Source organism: Pyrus communis, chromosome 1 (genome assembly GCF_041283825.1).
Source record: "Pyrus communis isolate YQ-2024b chromosome 1, ASM4128382v1, whole genome shotgun sequence".
NCBI classification, from domain to species: domain Eukaryota; kingdom Viridiplantae; phylum Streptophyta; class Magnoliopsida; order Rosales; family Rosaceae; genus Pyrus; species Pyrus communis.
In genome coordinates, this window is record NC_142565.1 from 729,626 (window position 1) to 749,556 (window position 19,931).

General features: G+C 39.4%; 2 protein-coding genes and 2 long non-coding RNA genes across 4 annotated transcripts; 2 read left to right on the forward strand and 2 right to left on the reverse strand.

Annotated features, from left to right (window-relative positions):
* Positions 1 to 6,973: 6,973 nt before the first annotated feature.
* On the reverse strand, positions 6,974 to 9,631 carry LOC148698919 (uncharacterized). Its single transcript, XR_015960492.1, has 3 exons — positions 9,478 to 9,631; positions 8,243 to 8,333; positions 6,974 to 7,351 (listed from the first exon to the last, which is right to left on the reverse strand). It is a non-coding gene; the product is annotated as an uncharacterized LOC148698919 (long non-coding RNA).
* Positions 7,901 to 8,912, forward strand: LOC148698920 (uncharacterized). Its single transcript, XR_015960500.1, has 2 exons — positions 7,901 to 8,077; positions 8,193 to 8,912. It is a non-coding gene; the product is annotated as an uncharacterized LOC148698920 (long non-coding RNA).
* Positions 9,632 to 12,646: 3,015 nt separating the features above from the next.
* On the forward strand, positions 12,647 to 13,835 carry LOC137720559 (homeobox-leucine zipper protein HOX21). The gene is made up of 2 exons (XM_068459641.2): positions 12,647 to 13,144; positions 13,387 to 13,835. The coding sequence occupies exons 1-2, from the start codon at positions 12,776 to 12,778 to the stop codon at positions 13,726 to 13,728; spliced, it is 711 nt and encodes a 236-aa protein (XP_068315742.1). The 5' UTR covers positions 12,647 to 12,775; the 3' UTR covers positions 13,729 to 13,835.
* A 3,144-nt stretch (positions 13,836 to 16,979) lies between these two features.
* Positions 16,980 to 18,608, reverse strand: LOC137719596 (ubiquitin-ribosomal protein eL40 fusion protein). The gene is made up of 5 exons (XM_068458633.2): positions 18,421 to 18,608; positions 18,210 to 18,296; positions 17,561 to 17,663; positions 17,262 to 17,328; positions 16,980 to 17,164 (listed from the first exon to the last, which is right to left on the reverse strand). Exons 1-5 carry the CDS (start codon positions 18,521 to 18,523, stop codon positions 17,138 to 17,140), a joined length of 387 nt encoding a protein of 128 aa, XP_068314734.1. The 5' UTR covers positions 18,524 to 18,608; the 3' UTR covers positions 16,980 to 17,137.
* Between the last annotated feature and the right edge of the window lie 1,323 nt (positions 18,609 to 19,931).

Consider the following 19,931-nt stretch of genomic DNA (forward strand, 5'->3'; position numbering starts at 1 on the left):
GGGATTGGTCAAGTATGGTACAAACATAATTCACCATTAAGAAAACCTCAACCGTCTTAACAGATGTGTTTATCGTCTACCACAACTCCAATATATGGTAAATATGGAATTCACCATCAAGGAATTTTAGTATAAACGATGATAAGGCCCGTGTATCTCCCTGTTTCTTGTCACAATTAAAGGTGGTCGAAGTTAATTTTTATGGAGATTATGGGATGGATTTCGTCATATCCATAACTGTGCATATGAGATGCTTGAAGCTCAAAAGTTTGTACTCAGTTTTCTTGTGATTATGGTATCATTGGTGATCGAACAAATTAAATAGTTTTTTAGAAGTTGAAAGTTCTTCAACTTGTCCAAACGGTGTGAAAAAGTGAATGCCAGACTCCAATTTGCGTCTTGATTAAAGGTAAAATGGGTTTGCTTCTGCTTCTAAGAGAAGCGTTTTTATTAGAGACACTTATGAACGAAAAAGCAACTTAAAAAATAATTTTTGAACGGATTCTAAAATTGATTATTGAGTCGTATATCCAACTCGTCATTCATAGAAGTCGAATTAAATAAAAATTTTGACTTAGATAGAAATGCAGATTTACAAATAAGAGAATCTCATTAAATCGTAATATTAATTGGGAAAATAGAACAAAAAAGGACCGAGAAATCTAACAAAAATGCCAGATTTAAAATGCCCATATGGAAAGCCCGTGAAAAATGTAGAAAAAGGTATGTAGGCTAAAAAATATATTTGTTATTGATACGTGAATGTGGAAAAATGGAAGAGAATGCTTATGGAAGAGAATGCAAATGGAAGAGAATGCTTAATTTTTTCATTATATTTCTCTACAAGATTACAAGGATATATATACATGATACAAATGTGTAGGTAGGACAAGGTAGCCGTCCTAGTGTGTAGGTAGGACAAGGTAGGACGGCTGTAGGACAGCTTGACGGCTGTAGGACGGCTAGTGTGTAGGTAGGACAAGGTAGGACGGCTGTAGGACGGCTTGACGGCTGTAGGACGGCTTATTCTTCCAATAATAATATTATATACAATTACACAAGGACTCTAACCATATTCCTTATTTGTCTAACACTCCCCCTCAAGTTGGAGAGTGGATGTCAAGAACTCCCAACTTGCGTAACATACCCGAAAACTTTTCTTTCCCAAGAGGTTTGGTAAACAAGTCTGCCAACTGTTGTGTCGTACCCACATGCTTGGTCTCTATTGTGTCATCTACAATCTTATCTCGTATAAAGTGACAATCCATCTCAATGTGACGAGTTCGTTCATGAAAAACAGGATTGGCAGCTATATGTAACGCTGCTTGATTATCACAAAATAAAATGGAAGGACCATCCAAAGGAATGTTCAAATCCTTCAACAAAAAACGAAGCCAAACTATCTCGCAACAAGCACCTGCCATGGCCCTATATTCCGCCTCTGCTGAAGAGAGCGAAACGGTTTTCTGTCGTTTCGTCCGCCAAGAAATCAAAGAACCGCCCAAGAATACACAATACCCAGTAGTCGAACGGCGAGTGATAGGGCAACCTGCCCAATCAGAATCACAAAACGCAGTTAACTTGGTCTGGTTATCAGAACGAAATAATAAACCTTGACCTAGAGTAGCCTTCAAATAACGAACAATACGAAGCGCAGCATCCATATGAGATATCCTTGGCTCGTGCATAAAACGGCTTAGAACATGCACAGAATAGGTGATATCCGACCGAGTGATAGTGAGATATCTTAACCGACCTACTAATCGTCGATACTTTTCAGGATCCTTGAGAAGTTCTCCTTTATCAGATAATTTTGTGTCATCCATAGGAAAAACAATGGGTCGTGCTCCCAAAAAACCATAGTCCTTGAGAATCTCTAATGCATACTTGCGTTGAGAAATATAAATCCCTTGTTTGGAACGAGAAACCTCAATACCCAAAAAATATTTTAAATCACCAAGGTCTTTTATTCGAAAATGATCACGGAGAAAAGACTTCAGAGAATTAATGGCACTAGCATCATTGCCTGTAATCACAATATCATCCACATAAATGAGCAAAGCTGTGAAAGAAATACCAGACTTTTTAGTGAACAATGAATAGTCAGCTTTGGATTGTTGAAAACCGGCAGAAATGATGGCACTAGTGAATTTGGCAAACCATTGGCGAGAAGCCTGCTTAAGACCATAAAGTGACTTGTGAAGGCGACACACAAGATTCTCCCCCTGTCGCCGAAGACCAGGAGGAGGAGACATATAGATTTCTTCATGTAAGTCACCATGTAAGAAAGCATTATTAACATCAAGCTGATGAAGAGACCAAGACTGACTAGCAGCAAGAGCAAGAAGACAACGCACCGTAATCATCTTAGCAGTAGGAGAAAAAGTGTCATGATAATCAATACCTTCAGCCTGAGTGAAGCCTTTAGCAACCAAACGAGCTTTGTAGCGGTCAATAGAGCCGTCGGAATTGTGCTTGAGTTTGTACACCCACTTACAACCAATGGGAATTTTGCCAGGGGGCAAGGAAGTTAAAGTCCAAGTACCATTAGCATGTAAAGCTTGAAGCTCCTCAGTCATAGCACGTTGCCAATTGGGGTCAGTGGCAGCCTCGGCAAAGGAGGAAGGCTCCACAGTCCGACTGACAGAGTTAATGTAAGAAAAATGCCTGGGAGAGTAACGGTGATAAGAGAGAAAATTACAAAGTGGATATCGCGTACCTTGTGTAGAACCGGGTTGCGAAGTCGAAGATGGGTGGGATGGCAGAATCACCTGCGAGCAAACGTAGTCTTTTAAATAGGATGGAGGTTTATGGGCACGGGAAGAGGTGCGGGGAAGGGGAGGATTGGTAGGTAGTGGGGGGGGTAGGGATGTCTGTGGGTAAAAGGGTGAAAGGTAAGGAAGTAGCGCGGGGGGGGGGGGGGGGGAAGGAGGGGATGCCGAGAGGGCAGGGGCATGGGGAGGAACGGGTAATGGGGCAGCAAGGGAATCTGTGGGAGGCGTGGAAGGGGAGGAAGGTGGAGGAGGGTGAGGCGTTGGGGCAGGAAGGGGTGGGTTATATGTAAAGTCCAGAGGGGGTGGGTTGGGTAGGGTAGGCGAAGAGGATGGGATAGGAGGGTGAGAAACGACATAAGGGAAAGTACTTTCGTGAAAGATGACGTCTCGACTAGTGAAAATGCGGTGATTGTCGAGATCGTAAAGGGTATAGGCCTTTTGTCCATGAGGATAACCGAGAAAAATGCAACGATGAGCCCGAGGGGAAAATTTGGTGGTGGGAGTGACAGAGGTGGCATATGCCAGACAACCAAAGACGCGGAAGTGGTCATAGGATGGGGTTTTCGAAAAGAGAACCTCAAATGGGGATTTATGATGGAGAAGACGGGTAGGGAGACGATTGATGAGATAAGTAGCGGTAAGAACACATTCCCCCCAAAACTTGATAGGAAGATGGGATTGAAAACGAAGGGCGCGGGCGGTTTCAAGAAGATGACGATGTTTTCGTTCAACAACGCCATTTTGTTGGGGGGTATAAACACAAGAAGTTTGTAAAAGCACCCCATGATCAGAGAAAAAACTACGAAGAGATAAAAATTCACCACCATTGTCAGTACGAATGCATTGGATGGTAGTGCGGAATTGGGTAGTGACATAAGCAAAAAAATCCTTAATTAATTGTTGAGTGTCGGATTTATGTTTCATGAGGAAGACCCACGTAAAGCGAGAAAAATCATCCACAATGGTTAAGAAATAATGAGCACCAGAAAGAGAAGATTGACGATTCGGGCCCCAAATATCACAATGAATTAAAGCAAAAGGGAAAGTTGATGAAATTGAACTCAAAAGAAAAGGTTGACGAGTTTGTTTTGCCAACGGACAAACATCACAAATATGACTAGAATCAAAAGTGCAATTAAGAGAGCTAGATGCTAAAGCTTGCAAACGAGTGGAGGAGGGGTGACCAAGACGCCTATGCCAGAGGGAGGAGGGGATGGTAATGATGTTGCAGAGAGGTTGACGGGTGGGGAGAGAAGAGGTAAGGGCCACAAGGTAATACAGATCGCCACGTCGCTTACCCACACCAATCATCGCATTCGAAACCAAGTCCTGCAAAACACACCAAGAAGGAAAGAAGGTTATGGAACACGATAATCCATCTGTAAGTTTACCAACCGATAAAAGGTCCACTTGGAAATTAGGGACATATAAAACATCCTTCAAAGTAACTGAGGAATTTAAAGGAAGAGTGCCGGTAAAAGTAATGGGAGCGGAAGCACCACTAGGCAAAGAAACAGGCGGCAAATGTGAAGGAGAACGATTAACCAAACATGAAGCGGAAGAAGTAATATGATCTGTAGCACCACTGTCAAGAATCCATTGACCATGACGAGAGGTGACAGGTAACAAACCTTGGGCAAAATCAGTAGTGAGCACGGCATTGGCCTGAGGAGGGGTGGTGGTGTCACGTAGAGCAGCTAGAACACGGGAGTGCTGCTCGGCAGAGAGGTCAGGCATGGCAAGCTGCAAGTCATGCAAAGTGGGCTGGGTCCCGTGCACTTGGTGGGTCGCTGGAGTAGAAGAGGAGGCGGGGGCCTGGGTGCCTTGCACGTGATGGGCCTGGGTGAAATTATGGGGCCGGGAAGCAGAAAACCGTGGCTGCCGGGGAGGACTGGAAGGTGCATGGCTGCGGGAAGAACTGGAAGCAGTGGCACGACGCGGTGGTCGCCACGGTTGGCCATGGAGGGGATGGCCAACGGGATAGCCATGAAGTTTATGGCAGGTGTTTCGGGTATGATAATCAAAATTGCAGTAGGTGCAGTGGAGGGGAGGACGAGCAGAGGAGGGACGGGACGGGCCACGAACAGCCATGGGAACGGCAGAGAAAGCTGTCGAAAAAAAAAAATTAGGGTTAGAGTTATAAACCTGCTCTGATACCATATAGAAAAATGTATGTAGGCTAAAAAATATATTTGTTATTGATACGTGAATGTGGAAAAATGAAAGAGAATGCTTATGGAAGAGAATGCAAATGGAAAAGAATGCTTAATTTTTTCATTATATTTCTCTACAAGATTACAAGGATATATATACATGATACAAATGTGTAGGTAGGACAAGGTAGCCGTCCTAGTGTGTAGGTAGGACAAGGTAGAACGGCTGTAGAGGACAAGGTAGCCGTCCTAGTGTGTAGGTAGGATAAGGTAGGACGGCTGTAGGACGGCTTAACGGCTGTAAGACGGCTAGTGTGTAGGTAGGACAAGGTAGGACGGCTGTAGGACGGCTTATTCTTCCAATAATAATATTATATACAATTACACAAGGACTCCAACCATATTCCTTATTTGTCTAACAAAAAAGGCGCATATATAATTGTAGAACCACCTCCCTCTCTGCTCTCATTTCTGTTTCCTGGAGACCGGAGAGACTGGAGACATTGGAGCCACAGGAGAGTGGAGTGTCCTGCTGGCTGCTTGTTCACTATTTCTAAATTAATAATTTGGAATTCTTCAGCTGCGTCTTCGACTTGAAATTTCTAAACTGTAAGCTCTTTCTGGGTTAAATTCTAAATTGTAAGTTCCTCTCTCCTGCTAGGGTTTCACTTTCTGGGTTAATTTCTATATCGTAAGTGACTCAATTTTGTTCTTTTTTTTTTTTTTTTTTTTTTTTTTGAAAAAAATTAGGTGAGCTAATATTGTTGAATAACCGAAGATGAATAATCTGGAAACAGGAAAGCTTAGCAGCAGCAACAGAAGCTTGAGTGATTTACCTGACGACATTCTTCAACTCATCATATCCTACTTCAACCCTAAAGAAGCAGTTAGAACGAGCATATTATCTAAAAGGTGGAGATACGTCAACCCCATCATGGACTTGCGTAAATTCCCCTTTGTAACGATCCATTTCGAAAATTTCGTTTTAATTAATTGAAATTACTAAAATACTCATAATGATGGAAAGGTTGACCTTCGCTTGTGGACATGTTAGAAATTTTCTTATATTTTATTCCCATAGCATTCGTCGATACGGACGTGTAGGCATGATTTGAATCGAATTCAGAGTTATTACAAAGCTTTTATGAATTTTTGAATGTAAGAGCGTTGTGGTAATTTCACAAGTGGAGATTTTTATCCCACCCTTGGACCACTCACGGGTTACCACGTGGCAGACCTCTCATTCCCTCAACCCAGCTCTCATTCCTCCTTCTCTGTGCAGCCAAAACAAACACATAAAACCACCCTCTCAGCTCTCATTTCTCTCTCCCCGTGCAACCATTAACCACCACCACAACCACCTTATAACTCCGGCGAGCACACCCTCAAGCAACCATCATTCTAGGTCCTCAAGCAACCACCTTATAAGTTTCACCTTCAGGTGATGGATAGGTATTGCCTTTGGGCAACTATGATAACCCTAGTTGAGTACATCACGGTCATGATTTATAGATGTTTTATGAATGTTTTACATTGCATGCTAGAGTTTTTATAAAACTTATACGTAGTATTATACATGTGTTTTCAAAACAAGGGGTTACTATGTTCAGAAATAAAATGTTTTCCTATTATTAGTATTATTATTATAAACTTTGGTCTACACACCTTTTCTGTTTTTGCGCCCCCTCAAGAGTTAGGATCAAGGTACATGATCTCGGTGTCAGGACTCTACAACATAGGTATTCTCAAGTCTTCTCAGTATAGGTATCATTTCTTTGTTCTTACCTTTTCATAATAATTCTTTCCTATTATTCTTGAGTAGTTGTATGCTCTGCACATGATTCTGCTTTGGTTTAATCCGTTTTAATTACGTATTCTTAATGGTAATTAGCATGTTTCTAATGGCTTCGTCATCCTCGGGTGTCGGCCAGCACGTGTCTACCCTGATATTCGGGGATATCGGGATTGGGGCGTGTCACCCTTCAACCGGGATCGGAAGATAGAACAGTTTTCAGATTATGTGGATGGGGCAATTTTTCTTCGATATTTCGTAAAAAGCTTCCATGTTATAATTATATATCAACACTACGATTAAGAAGCTATGGCCTCTGTCATTATGCGTTGGATCAAAGGTGTAGTGATGCGGAATGTGCAGGATTTATCTATCTACATTGATGAAAACATTTACGGAAAGGAAACAAAATACTGGATGCAGAATTGCTTGCGTTGCTTTGCTGCTTGTTTTCTTGCGAATCACTTGTGCATTTAGATCTATGCATGCCTAGTGTCTTCCAACGTCCCCTACAATATGTTTTTCCAGCCTCAACCTTGGTGCTCAAGCTTGTTAAATTCTCGGATGAACACTCGACCAATCAATTATTTTCTAGCTGTCCAGTCCTTGAAGATTTATGCTTGTCAAAATGCCTGTTCTTGCCGAACATCAGGATTGTCAATATTCGTGCACCAAAACTTTTTGAGATCGACCATACACTAAGATTATTTTGGAAAGAGGTGTGATATCCACACATTCTTTTTACTTCTCACACACCCTTCTTATTTTCGGCCGTCGGATTAGAGGAATTGAAGATGATCAAAGGACAGAAATTAATAAGGGGTGTGTGAGAAGTAAAAATGGGTGTGTGGATAGCACATCCCTTTTGGAAACTCCAATCATGGTTGTCGGGTCATGGTTCAAATATTATACATGCTCTGGTAGATTCAAAAATGAGCATTACTTGTACAATCAATCATCACTTGAGGAGGCATGCATTGAGTGTTATGTAATAGGTGATAAAGTTGCTACCTATCGAATTTATATGCTTCTTGGATGTCTCTCTAATGTAAAAAAAAACTCGATCTTAAGGTATGCAATCTTCTACAGTAGTTTCTTTTGAAATTCGTTGCTTCATATGTTGTCGATCGAAGATGCATGTTTGAAATATTCTGTTTCTCAATATTAATATGTATCACCGATGTTTTATGTCAAATTTACATTTTAAGGTCCCAGGAGATATTGAAGAAAACCTTTTGGATGCGATTCCCGTGTTCCAATTCCTAAACCATATGTGCCTTCAGAGTTTTATCAATTCTAATGGAGTCCGGAAAATACTATAAAACTCTCCTTGTCTTAAATATCTTCAATTGAGCTCGGTAATTACATGCAATATAATTGCATTTTTCGTTCTACTACTATTATTTAGTCCTTATACTGTTGCTAATTAAGATTCCTTCGTTGATTTTATTCTTGATTAATAAACCTTTGCAGGAAGCAATAGATCGAAATGTTGATGATATGCCAATGTTTGAGAAGCTGACCTGTTTGAAAGTGGGATACATGTGGGGAAGAGGAAGACGAAATTGTAACGAAGTGCTGAAAGCACTACAAAGCTCTCCTCGTCTTCAAGTTCTGAAAATTCAGGGGGTACATACACACACACACTTTGGTTATTCTCACGTTGTGCAATAGCTAGGTTTTCTTTTAGAAACAGACAAATTACAATCAACATCATCTACAAATCTTTAACCATATATAGCAAATTGTATTATGGAAATAAGAGGAAAATTAGTGAACCATACACACATGAATGGTAGTAATAACGTCGTAATATAGCAAAACCATTTGCAATCATGTTCGTTTGTCTCTATGGTTTAAAATGTCTTGTAGAACCGACTGATGGAACACGCCATGGAACTTGAGCTTTATTATTCAAAATATCGATTAAAATATTTGAATCTCTTTCCATGACGACCTCTTATCGCATGTTGTTACGGGAACCTAAAAATATCTGATCTATCAATCGGGAATGTTGATCTATCAATCAGGAATTTGATCTATCAATAGGGAATGTTGAGCATGTTGTTAAGATAGACGTATTTTATCGCATCTAAAGATGGTCGAAGTTATTTGTTTTACGAAACATGAGGACAGTAAAGTTGAAATTACCCTACGTTGTTCTACTAAATTTTGGAGGTTCCATATGGTGAAGAAAACTCTTTGATTCGATTCCTGTGTTCAAGAACCTAATCAAGTTCGATACGATTTTTGAAAATCTGGGTTTCTTTCCTAACAAAATGAAGAAAGTACTACAAAACTCTCCTCCTGTCTTCAAAATCTTATATTTTCCGGGGTAATTATATGTCATTACATTTTTGTTTTTGTTCTAGTATCCTATATCTTTGTCGCTAAAGTGTCAGAGATTACCTAATTTTTTATTTTATATATATATATATATATATATATTTTTTAGTACAACGATATATTTACAAATAGGAGAAGGGGGGTTCGGTTAAGCCCTACTATGGACAACCTAAATTGGTATCGAATTCATCATCCACGAGATTTGAATTTAAGATCTTTCACTTACAAGTAAAGAGGAATACTACTAGACCATAATACTGAGTGGTGTCAGATGACCCAATCTTAATTATTGAAAATATTATGTGACCTTAAGCAAATTACTCCTAAAAAATATTAATTATTCGAACAAATAACCTGTGCAGAATCCATATGTTGGAGTTGCAGCTGTTATGCCAGTGTCGAAATGCCTAACCTGTTTGGAAATAGGTTGCTCATGGGGGATCCTCCAGTATGATGGATTGCTGGAAGTACTAGAAAATTGTCATCATCTTCAAGTTCTGAAAATCCATCCGGTTTATAGATGCTAATGCTTTGTATATGTACTATATTTGAGATAACATGCTTATAATATTTAGGTTAGAGAAATATTAACAAAGATGTCTAATAAGTTTATTTTCTTATGGTGATCAATTAGGAACTTCGCCTACCGTTGGATCAAGATGATATACACGTGCCTCCATGTTTCTTGTTAAGGTAATTAAAGTAATTGTTTTTTCTTCTTCATTCATTTGGTGAAATAGAACAAATGGTTTACAAACCCTAAGGCTATTTTTAACTTGAGGGACAAGGTAATGGATCAAATTAGTTAATCGTCAATCGGAAAAAAGTTGAGACTCCACTATACAACTAATTGGTAATATAGGGAGTAACCCAACCTCTTATAAGTCTGTGCAAAATCTCTCATTTCACCAATGTGGTGGTCTTTTACCTTCACATTCTTACACAATCTACATTTAATTAAGGAAAGGTGAACTATTGATGTTGAAATCATGCAACAACGACAGCAATCCAATCCCTTCTTCTTAATGGTTCGAGAACCACACAAGTCATCACTTACAGATTTTTTGGCCCCCAAAGTTTTGCCTGCTTGTTGTCGACGGCAGAGAGACTGACATTTGGCGCGAATCACTTGCTGAAACGTGTCCTCATAAAGCACCTAAACACCAAAGACCAATTAACGATATTTGAAAAACAGTATGAATTTGGTCAGGTTACCCACATGACATGTACACCAGACTTACCTGGACGACAAGAAATGCTAATCCATGTTATGCTTATCCTGAGTTCTCCAGTCCTGGCATGAAATGCAGCCAAGTATCCTGGACTTGGACAACAATGTTTTTGTCCCAGCTTGCTCAATACTCAGACGACATAAATGAAGCCACCAGTCAGGCCAAGATGGAGGACAGTTTTGGTTTCTGCTGAGTTTTTGATTAGTTATTGATCAATGGGTTCTTTTCATCGAAACCAGAATTTTGCTTAAGAATCAATAAATAAGTTCTATCATGATCGAGCTAATCCATTTTTACTTTGGTTCCAAACTGGAAACCTAGTGAAAACGGAAGTTCACTTTAGGCCGTTTATGAAGTTACTAGAAAACACTTGCTTGTAACCGCTTTTATGAGTAACTTTCTTGAATCATAACGCTTTTTATTAAATGAGACCCTTCTAAGAGCTGATATGAGATTGCTTATATTTAAAACACTTTGCTAGAAGTGTTTTTATTAGAAACATGTTGAAATTTTATTAAATTCAAATGCTTTATGAAATAGGATCTAATAGGTGATTCTCCAGTTGTGCTTCTATATTTCAAAAGTATTTTAAATATTTTCCGCCAAGCTAAGTCAAAAGAAATTTCAATTATCAGATAAAACTTTTAATCCTTTAAAAAGTAGTCTCAAACATGGCGTAAAAGTATTGTTGAACATCATGTCCATAAAAACTTTGCCAGTACACTTCCCAAATCATTCCGAAAATGCTTAACCATTCTAACATGACTCTTTTATTTCTTGCCACATTGTAAACGATAAAGTGCTCCCGTGGCGTGCAAGTGTGACCTAATCCCAAAAGGCATGCATGAATTTGAGAGGAGTGAGCACGTCTCACCTCATGGGAGTCTAAGAGGACACCACACCAACCATGGAAGCCTGAAAGACACTGGACCTAGCCATATAGAAAATGGACGCATCGATTGAGTAGGATAAAACTAAGCACTAGAAACCAAACAAAATGGAGGAGTGAGAGACATCAGTGCAGAAAGCCCCACTGATATGATTGGCTTTTATTGAAAAAGCATTGGCCTTTGCTTTCTCCTTTTGATTTAACTTGACAAGTGAATTGAAATCGATCGTTTCGTTTGTCGGTACTAGGCGACGCAATTTTATCTTCATCTAAAGTTGCCATCAACCTATCTTACACGACCATATACAACTCATGACACAATTGAATATTAACCAAAACTTGCCATATGTGCGACCATCAATTTTCTAGAGACATGTTAGATATTTTTGAAAGTGAAGTATTTGTATAGTATGTTTCATCATGCAAGTCATAGTTAGTCACATTACTTTTAGTTTTTTAATATGAATAATATGCGAGTTAATAAATTTTTATGGTCGAGAGGTTTTGCCATGTCATTAGTTGTACACATGACGATAAGATTTTACCAAGTTGTAAATATATGTTGCACTCAAGAGTCAAGAAAAAAGGCATGAGTATTTGAATTGTTGGGTGTTTCTCATTGTCAAAAAGTATATAAAAAAATAATGAAAGATGAAATATGCACCGTTAAATTACAAATCTTCTATATATTAGTCTTTTGATGTATGTTTTTGCTGAGTGTCAACTTTTTTATTCCTAAGATTTAGATAAATTAAATAATATCGCAGTCGAAAGAATATGCAGTTTCATCCGTTGTAAATAGTATCCCAAATGACGGACAAGATTTTATCATAATTGAATTGAAAAATTAATCGAACACTAGTGTTTGTATTATTGGGTGTTCATTGTCAAAAAGCAAAAAGTATATGTGGTACGTGAATGGTAATTGGGACATGCATCAACGGACTACAAATCGACACCTAAACAAGCAACCCAAGTTCAAGTTTCTTCTTTTCAAACCCTGTAGATTGTGTAATGCATCTACTTTTTCTCATTATTTCCACCCAAAAAAAGCACAAAACACAAGCCAAGATTGTGTGCTTTGCAAGAAACATACATACACCGGTATTTCTAGAGACGGGAAAGAAAGAAAGATAAGAGTGAACAGGAGAAAATTTTCAATTTTCCGAAAACACAGTCTGATACACCAAGTGATTGGATACTTAAAAAAAAAAAAATCTAATCACTTGTATTATGATACTTTGTATATCAAACTATGTTCTCGGCATACTGAAAAATTTCTCGAATTAGAGAGGTCCACAAGGCAAGAAATTATGAAATGAAGGGTGGCTTACGCTAGCTAACACCATTGGTTTAGCCTACGATAACCTATCAATCAACAGCTTCCAATTATCAGAAAGCAACCGCGTGAGTGAGCAGATAGACTCTTCAACCCTTACTATATATGCTAGAAGCTCACATCGTTACCAAGATTCCTAAGCCACATCCACATAAATTTAACGTTACTTAATACTTCAACAATTGTCGAGAACATTTCAAGTCGATATCAATCAAGTCCAAGATCGGACTGAAAAACGAGAACCAGTGTCATGGAAAGGAGGAAAGAGGAGTGCTATGAAGAAGAAAACTTGGATTATGTGAGCGGCCTAGAGCCGCAGTTCGCGACGAAAAGGAAGAAGAACAAGGGCACAAACACGAGGCGGTTTAGCGACGAACAAATCAGTTTATTGGAGTCTATATTCGAAGCAGACTCGAAGCTCGAGCCGAGGAGGAAGGTGCAATTGGCAAGAGAGCTTGGGCTGCAGCCTCGCCAGGTTGCCATATGGTTTCAGAACAGAAGAGCTAGATGGAAGTCGAAACAGATGGAGCGGGACTTGAGAAGTCTCAGAGAAGATTATGACATGTTAGCATCTCGGTTTGAATCTTTGAAGGAGGAGAAGCAGTCCTTGCTTATGCAGGTAAAGTAAATAAACTTATTCAGTTTCTCATAATTCGAAAATCAGGAAAATACTTGGCTCCTCTCATGTGAGAACGATCATGTTTATACATAAAATCACGGTTTGACATGCATGCATAAGTTGTTCTGTCAGATTGTGATTTGCATTTATGTGTAAAGAGCCAGACGTTGTTCATGAAATTGCATTCTAAATTTCTATCTTGGTCGTCAACGTTAAACATTTTTTTTGGTTATTTTGAGCAGTTGCAGAAGTTGAATGATCTTGTGGGAACATCTCGAGATGGCGCCCCTACCGAAGATTCTCTCGTGAATCAGACGGTGGATGGATCGAGTTACAAAGATGGGAATTGTGAGACGACTGCTCAAGTAAGACTAGAAGAGGAATTGGAGCAGAGAGGAGTCATAGATTCACATACAAGCAATGATTTTGGTGGGGAGTATGGAGATGAAAGACATGATGAGCTTCCGAAGATAGGTCCATTGGATGCCTCTGCGACACCTCAAGAATTGCATAGGCTGGATTCAGGCAGCATTCTGTTTGATCCATCACGTTGTAATTTACACTGGTTAAATTTCTGGGCTTGAAATTTTCAACACCCCCCTTCCCCCAACACCCTGCAGATAAAAGTTTGGTGTGATATTTAGTGTGAAGATTTTTACTATAATCAATGTATTGATCCTTCTAAACTAAAGCATAAGTGAGGTGTGGACAGCTTCAACTTACATCTTCTGCTGAGTTTGATGTAGAACAGTAAGCAGACCGGATTATTCAGCAGCTTGATAAGCGTCAGCCAGTTAACATCGTTCTTGAGCTTACATCTGTAGAGCTATTGCATAATCCGATCCACTAATTGTTCTGCTGAGACTAGTATTGTTTGCTCTCGCATTCCTTGAGAGCAAAGAATATGACAGCAGGCAGTTGTTTGGAGAGCATAACTGGGAAGAAGCAAAATTTAAGCGATCGATGGATGTCTTTGTGCCCTCCATGCATTAGTGTATGTGTGTTTGTGTGCGTTGCAGGGTCATGACTCATGAGAGATTGCATGAAAAAAGTAACAAATCAGTGAGAATCTAATTCATTGTTTGTATGATTCAGGTTGCACCAAAACTAATCAGTTACTTATCCATTATCACCATGCTTCGTTTACTTCTCAGTAATAATAATGAGGAATCGAAGAACTTCGGAATGGAAAAAAGTAAGGAAAGGGAATTGGATTAACACCTCCCCTAGTTAATCAAATTCCTAAAACTGGGTTATTCCATTACGGATCAGGCTTTTTAGCCAAAATGGTCATTGAGATTTGCATAACACATCATTTTGGTCCATGAGATTAAAAATCAATAGAAATGGTCCCTGCGATTGTCCCCCATCCATTATTTTGATTCTTCCGTTAAAAACTCCGTTAAGCGTCCTGAAGCTCTTAGCCGAAAGTTTGGGCAATTTTCAAAGTTTCGTAACTCAATCGTTTCTTAACCAAATTTGACATATAATATATCAAAATGAAGATAGGAAAAGTATAGAACAAGATTATACATATTTGGAAGCCCAATGGTTGCCGTAGATGGCCGGAAAATAACATGAAAGGTGACTGGTCCATGGGAAAACTGGAAAACTCGCCGGAAATTGGGTAAACTTTAAACGTTCATAACTTCTTTAATGCTCACCAAAATCGAGTGATTTAAAAAATGAAAATCATACTTCTTGACGAAACGAAGATAATGGTACCTTTCTCAACGGTTAAATCATCGTGGTTTTGCCGGAAAATGGCTCGAAAATGGATGTCTTGGTCTCGAGTTAGCCACTTTCAAGCCGTATTTCAGCCAAACCACAACGAATTAGCCATCAATAAAGTTACCATTCTCTTCTTCTCATCGAGAAGTATGATTTTTATTCTTGAATCACCCGATTTCGTTGAGTATTGAAGTAGTTATGAACATTTAAATTTTACCCAGTTTCCAGCAAGTTTTCCAATTTTCCCTCGGACCAGTTACCTTTCAGGCTATTTTCGGGCCATCTCCGGCAACCATTCAGCTTCCAAATAGGTATAATCTTGTTCTACACTTTCCTATCTTCATTTTGATATATTATGGGTTCAATTTGGTTAAGAAACGATTGAGTTATCAAGCTTTGAAAATTGCCCAAACTTTCGTCCAAGATAACACTTAACGGAGTTTTTAACGGAATAACCAGAATAATGGATGGTGGACAATCTTAGAGACCATTTATATTGATTTTCAATCTCAGGGACCAAAGTGATGTGCTATGCAAATCTCAATGACCATTTTGACTATTTAGCCTTACGGATCACATGCAAGTGAATGCGTAGAAAGTTATGAAGGGAACTATCGGAAATCTAAAACGAATATAACATGTGGAGGATAAGGCCAACAAAACAACCTAAAGAACAAAAAATTATATTGGTGAATAGTAATTGACTTGCCCTTGCCTAACGGATTGAAGCGCACAAAGGCAAGTACTATTTATAGTGAATGGTAAGGCCAACTTAACTACCTTGCCCTATGTCCTTCTTAACGGATGGAACTGCTCTCAGTATTAAAGAATAAAAGAAAAGAAATCGATGAATTAGAATTGGTTTTTGTTAACATTAGTTTGATGTGACAATGAGAAAACATGACAGTTTGGCTGAGTGGTCTAAGAGCAGTTCCACTGGGAGTCAATTGCTCGACACCCAACACCCAAAATAGGCCGGCCCCTAGCCAAATCACTCCACCCCAACCTAATAAGCTTACACCCAGCCCAAGCCAGGCAAGAGACCAGCCTAGAATCGACAGACCCAAAAGCCGAGCCATTTGACATGAGCAATCCTATGCTCGGCGACCGTAACGGTGTTGGTCGTGAGGGCATTCACCACCAAGCACCCGAACTCAGTCGCCGCAACCAGACCCACGTTGTCAATGCTGACGCCAGCTCTTCCCACAACCTTCAACGCAATTGGTCTATGATCGTCCTCATTTAGATCTGCACAACCTCCTTTGCCCACAATTTCTGAGCTTTCAATAATCTAGGGTTTCGACAATAATCAAGAAAGAAAAAAAGAAGTTGAGAAATTGAAATTGGGACAGATGTTCTTTTATAGGTTTTGATGGAAGAAATTAGAGAGAGATGGGGGTGAGGGGGGGGTGTTTATCTCAGCGAAGGAAACTAAGCTCTCTTCTCATTTTATAAAATAAAATTGACTAGGCTATTTTTTGTTAAGGATGGAGATGCATTTGGCCTATTACTATTCATTGAGGTCTATCACTGTTCACTGAGTAAATTAAATAGGTTGAGTGTTGACACATTTTTTTAAGGATGGACTTGCTCTAAGACGCCAGAATTAGGCTTTGGTCCAAAGGGCGTGGGTTCAAATCCCACAGCTATCAATTCAGGCTCATAATTTTAATTTTGGCCTTCCCCTATTGTGCTTTCAGTGCCTCGATCGATCGGATGCAGATTGAACAAACTGGAATAGGACAGTTACATTGGGCAACGGCAAATTACAATGTTTTTAAAACGTAGCGTTTTGGGCGTGCGTTCAAATATGAATTTACGAGACCTAAATGATCGGAAGAAAATCTGAGTGCTCTCGGTTGGCGCCTGAGTTGATGACCGGAGTTACTTCAGTTAGAAGATGCTGCGTCGGAAGATGATCCAAAACATTTTCCAGACAAGGTGATGCAAATTCTGATTGAACAGAAGAAACGAACCCATCAAATCATCGCACGACTTGTAAATTTGGTTTATCCGTTTCAGAATGTGGTAATGAAGAAATGGAAGAAAAGCGATTGCCTTTGAATGCCATTTCTCATAGTAAGAAGCTTAAACGACGCCAAGATTACGCAACATCACAGAAAAATTCCAAAGCAAGTTGAAAAATGTTGATGCCAAACTTTATAACAATACCCTGCTTGACGCTAACAAAGTTTTAAAATAAAATGTCCAAGACCTAAATGATCCAAAAAGATGCCACATTCCGCTGTCTCGATTCCCAGTTTACTTGATCTTCTTCTTTGGCCTCAGCTGCATTAATAAAAGATGACACGAATAAAGAACAAAACCTTAAAAAGTAACGGTTGGTAGTAGGATCAAACAGACATCACTCAGCTACATGAAATACCTGGTTGCTGTGTCCACACTTCTTCTTCCTGCAGTTAACGGCACGGGGGTGCAGGCGTGCATAACACCTGCTCACAAGCATTTATATACTTGAGATACAATGAGAGTCAAAGAAAAGTAAAATAGCTCTCAAACTAAAGAATGTTAGACGCCAATCATAGTCGGATTGAATGGCTTGGGCTTAAGAATAAATTAAATACTCATCCGCATTCTCTTTTTTAGAATACAAACCCTTATCCAAATGAACACATCGATTATGTCTCGAAAGAAATAAGAAAAGCTTAATCAGTTGGAACTTACTTGCGGCAGATCATCTTTTCCTGGTTGTACTTCCTAGCTAATGCCATGAGAGACGGCTCAATAATCCCACCACGAAGCCTCAGAACCAAATGCAGAGTTGATTCTGAGAAAAATAATCAAAATAAACTTTCAATCAGCGAAACATAAACAAACAGAAGGCACCTATACACAAGTATAAAGACACAACAAATCGCCAGCAACATGAGTAAACCAGGCCATCAGCAGGTCCAAACCCAGCCCCGAGCCCTTCAACTAAAGCTACTATAAATTGGGTAACAAACTTCTGACGGTGAAATATCTCCAAACATAATCACAAAGAAAGAGGAAAATATAAACAACAACAACAACAACCAAGCCTTATCCCACTAAGTGGGATCGGCTGTAAAATCCTAAAACGCTTTGCGTCAAGTCTTCCGTTAGCTCATTTCGCTTCGACTAAAGCTAATACAAATTGGATACTAAACTTCTCAAGGTAAAATGATCCAAACATAATCACATAGGAACCGGAAACATATATTGAAAACTCATTTTCCAAATTTATAGTGTATATATCAATAAATTTACATTCTAAGATTAAATTCAATTCTTCATAACCAAACATATCCTAAAATTTTCTGAGCAACCAAACAAGGGATAAGGCAATGCTAACCTTTCTGGATGTTGTAGTCGGCGAGAGTACGGCCATCCTCGAGCTGCTTCCCTGCAAAAATGAGCCTCTGCTGGTCCGGCGGAATACCTAAACAAAAACAAAACAATTACCGGAAAAATCATCACCGTTGAATCGTACTACCTTGAATTCGAGCACGAAACTTGATCGTCAGAAAAATGCGAGAGATTAGATAACGGGTGGATGATGTTACCTTCCTTGTCCTGAATCTTGGCCTTGACGTTGTCGATGGTGTCGCTAGACTCCACCTCGAGGGTGATAGTCTTCCCTGTTAGGGTTTTCACGAAGATCTGCATCTTCTCCGGCTCTCTTTCTTCCTCTCCCTCTGTCTCTCTGTGTGTGTCTCGCTCTCGGCGGCAGCAAAGCTGTTTGGCTCTACGGTTGTTTATCTAGGGTTTTGCTCGTTGATGGGCTTCCCACCAAAAAATGAAGATAGAAATGGGCTTGTGTTTTTTAATGCAAAATGAGTGGGCCTAAGCCCAAACAGAGTAAAAGCATGTTTGTAAAACCTGTTTGATACTGCTTAGGAGAAATTTTTCATTATGACTAGAATATGAGTGGTACATCACATGTTTTTATATAAGTGGTGAAATTTTTTTTTTAATTATTAACTTTTTAACACACATATCCCACCATTTGTATAGTGACACGTGATGTACCATCCTGTATACCGGTCACACTGAAAAATCTCTCATTGCTTAGACTGAAAGCCGCATATGCTTTTATGAGAGAGTTCATATATTAGTCAAGTGCTGTTTTTAGTCTTAAAATCAATATAATCTAAGCAACAATTTAGCCTAACTTTGAGAAGTGAATCACTTAAATCTTTGAGTCAATTTCCTTTCAATCTATATCTTAACCCACTAAAAGTTTAGTATTTTAATTTGTTAACTTGCAAATCTTGAGCATTAACAGGTTTGAAGCTCCAGTCACCCTGAATGCGACATTGAGAGAAGCACAAGCTTGCTGCCAGCGGTTGTTCCTTTTAGGAAAAGGATCCAGTCCTAAGAATCCTACGGATTTCGTGATCGTGATCATTCATCGTACATCATTTGGTCAGAAATCATTTTAAAATTTAAAAATTAAAATTAAATACAAATAGTACCTAACGAAAACTGACTGCACGATGTACGATAAATGATCACGATCACAGGATTCCCCAGAAAAAGGATCATCGCAGGATCTTTTTCCATATCTCCTTATCGGCAGTGAACACCACCCCCGACAACATGTCGTACAGTCCCTGTTGCCACTTGAACACATCATCGACGTCGACATCGATGTTGCGGTGTAGGGAGCTAGGTGGGTGGTTATTGTGATGAGCTTTGTGGGGCGCAATGCAGGCTGGAAACTATGACTTTCTCCACCGCTAGAGAGCTGCGCTACGAAGTGGTAAATGTTCAGTTGACGACCAAAAACGACTGTAGAAGTGGTTGTCCTTATTTGAGAAGGATTTGTACCCGGTTTCAGAGATGAGTCAGGTCGAGGTTCGAGACCCATTAGCATTCGTATTTGAGGTCGGACAAGAGTAGATATCAAGTGGTCATTTCATTGCGGTAAGCTCCCGTAGTGATGTAAATGTGTTGTCATCGTATAGTTTGCCTTTCACCGGTGATCACGTAGATATCAAGTGTGACATTAAATGGCAGATTGGATGGAATTATGAAAATTTAAACGATAAGGTGGAATGTGGCTAATTATTAG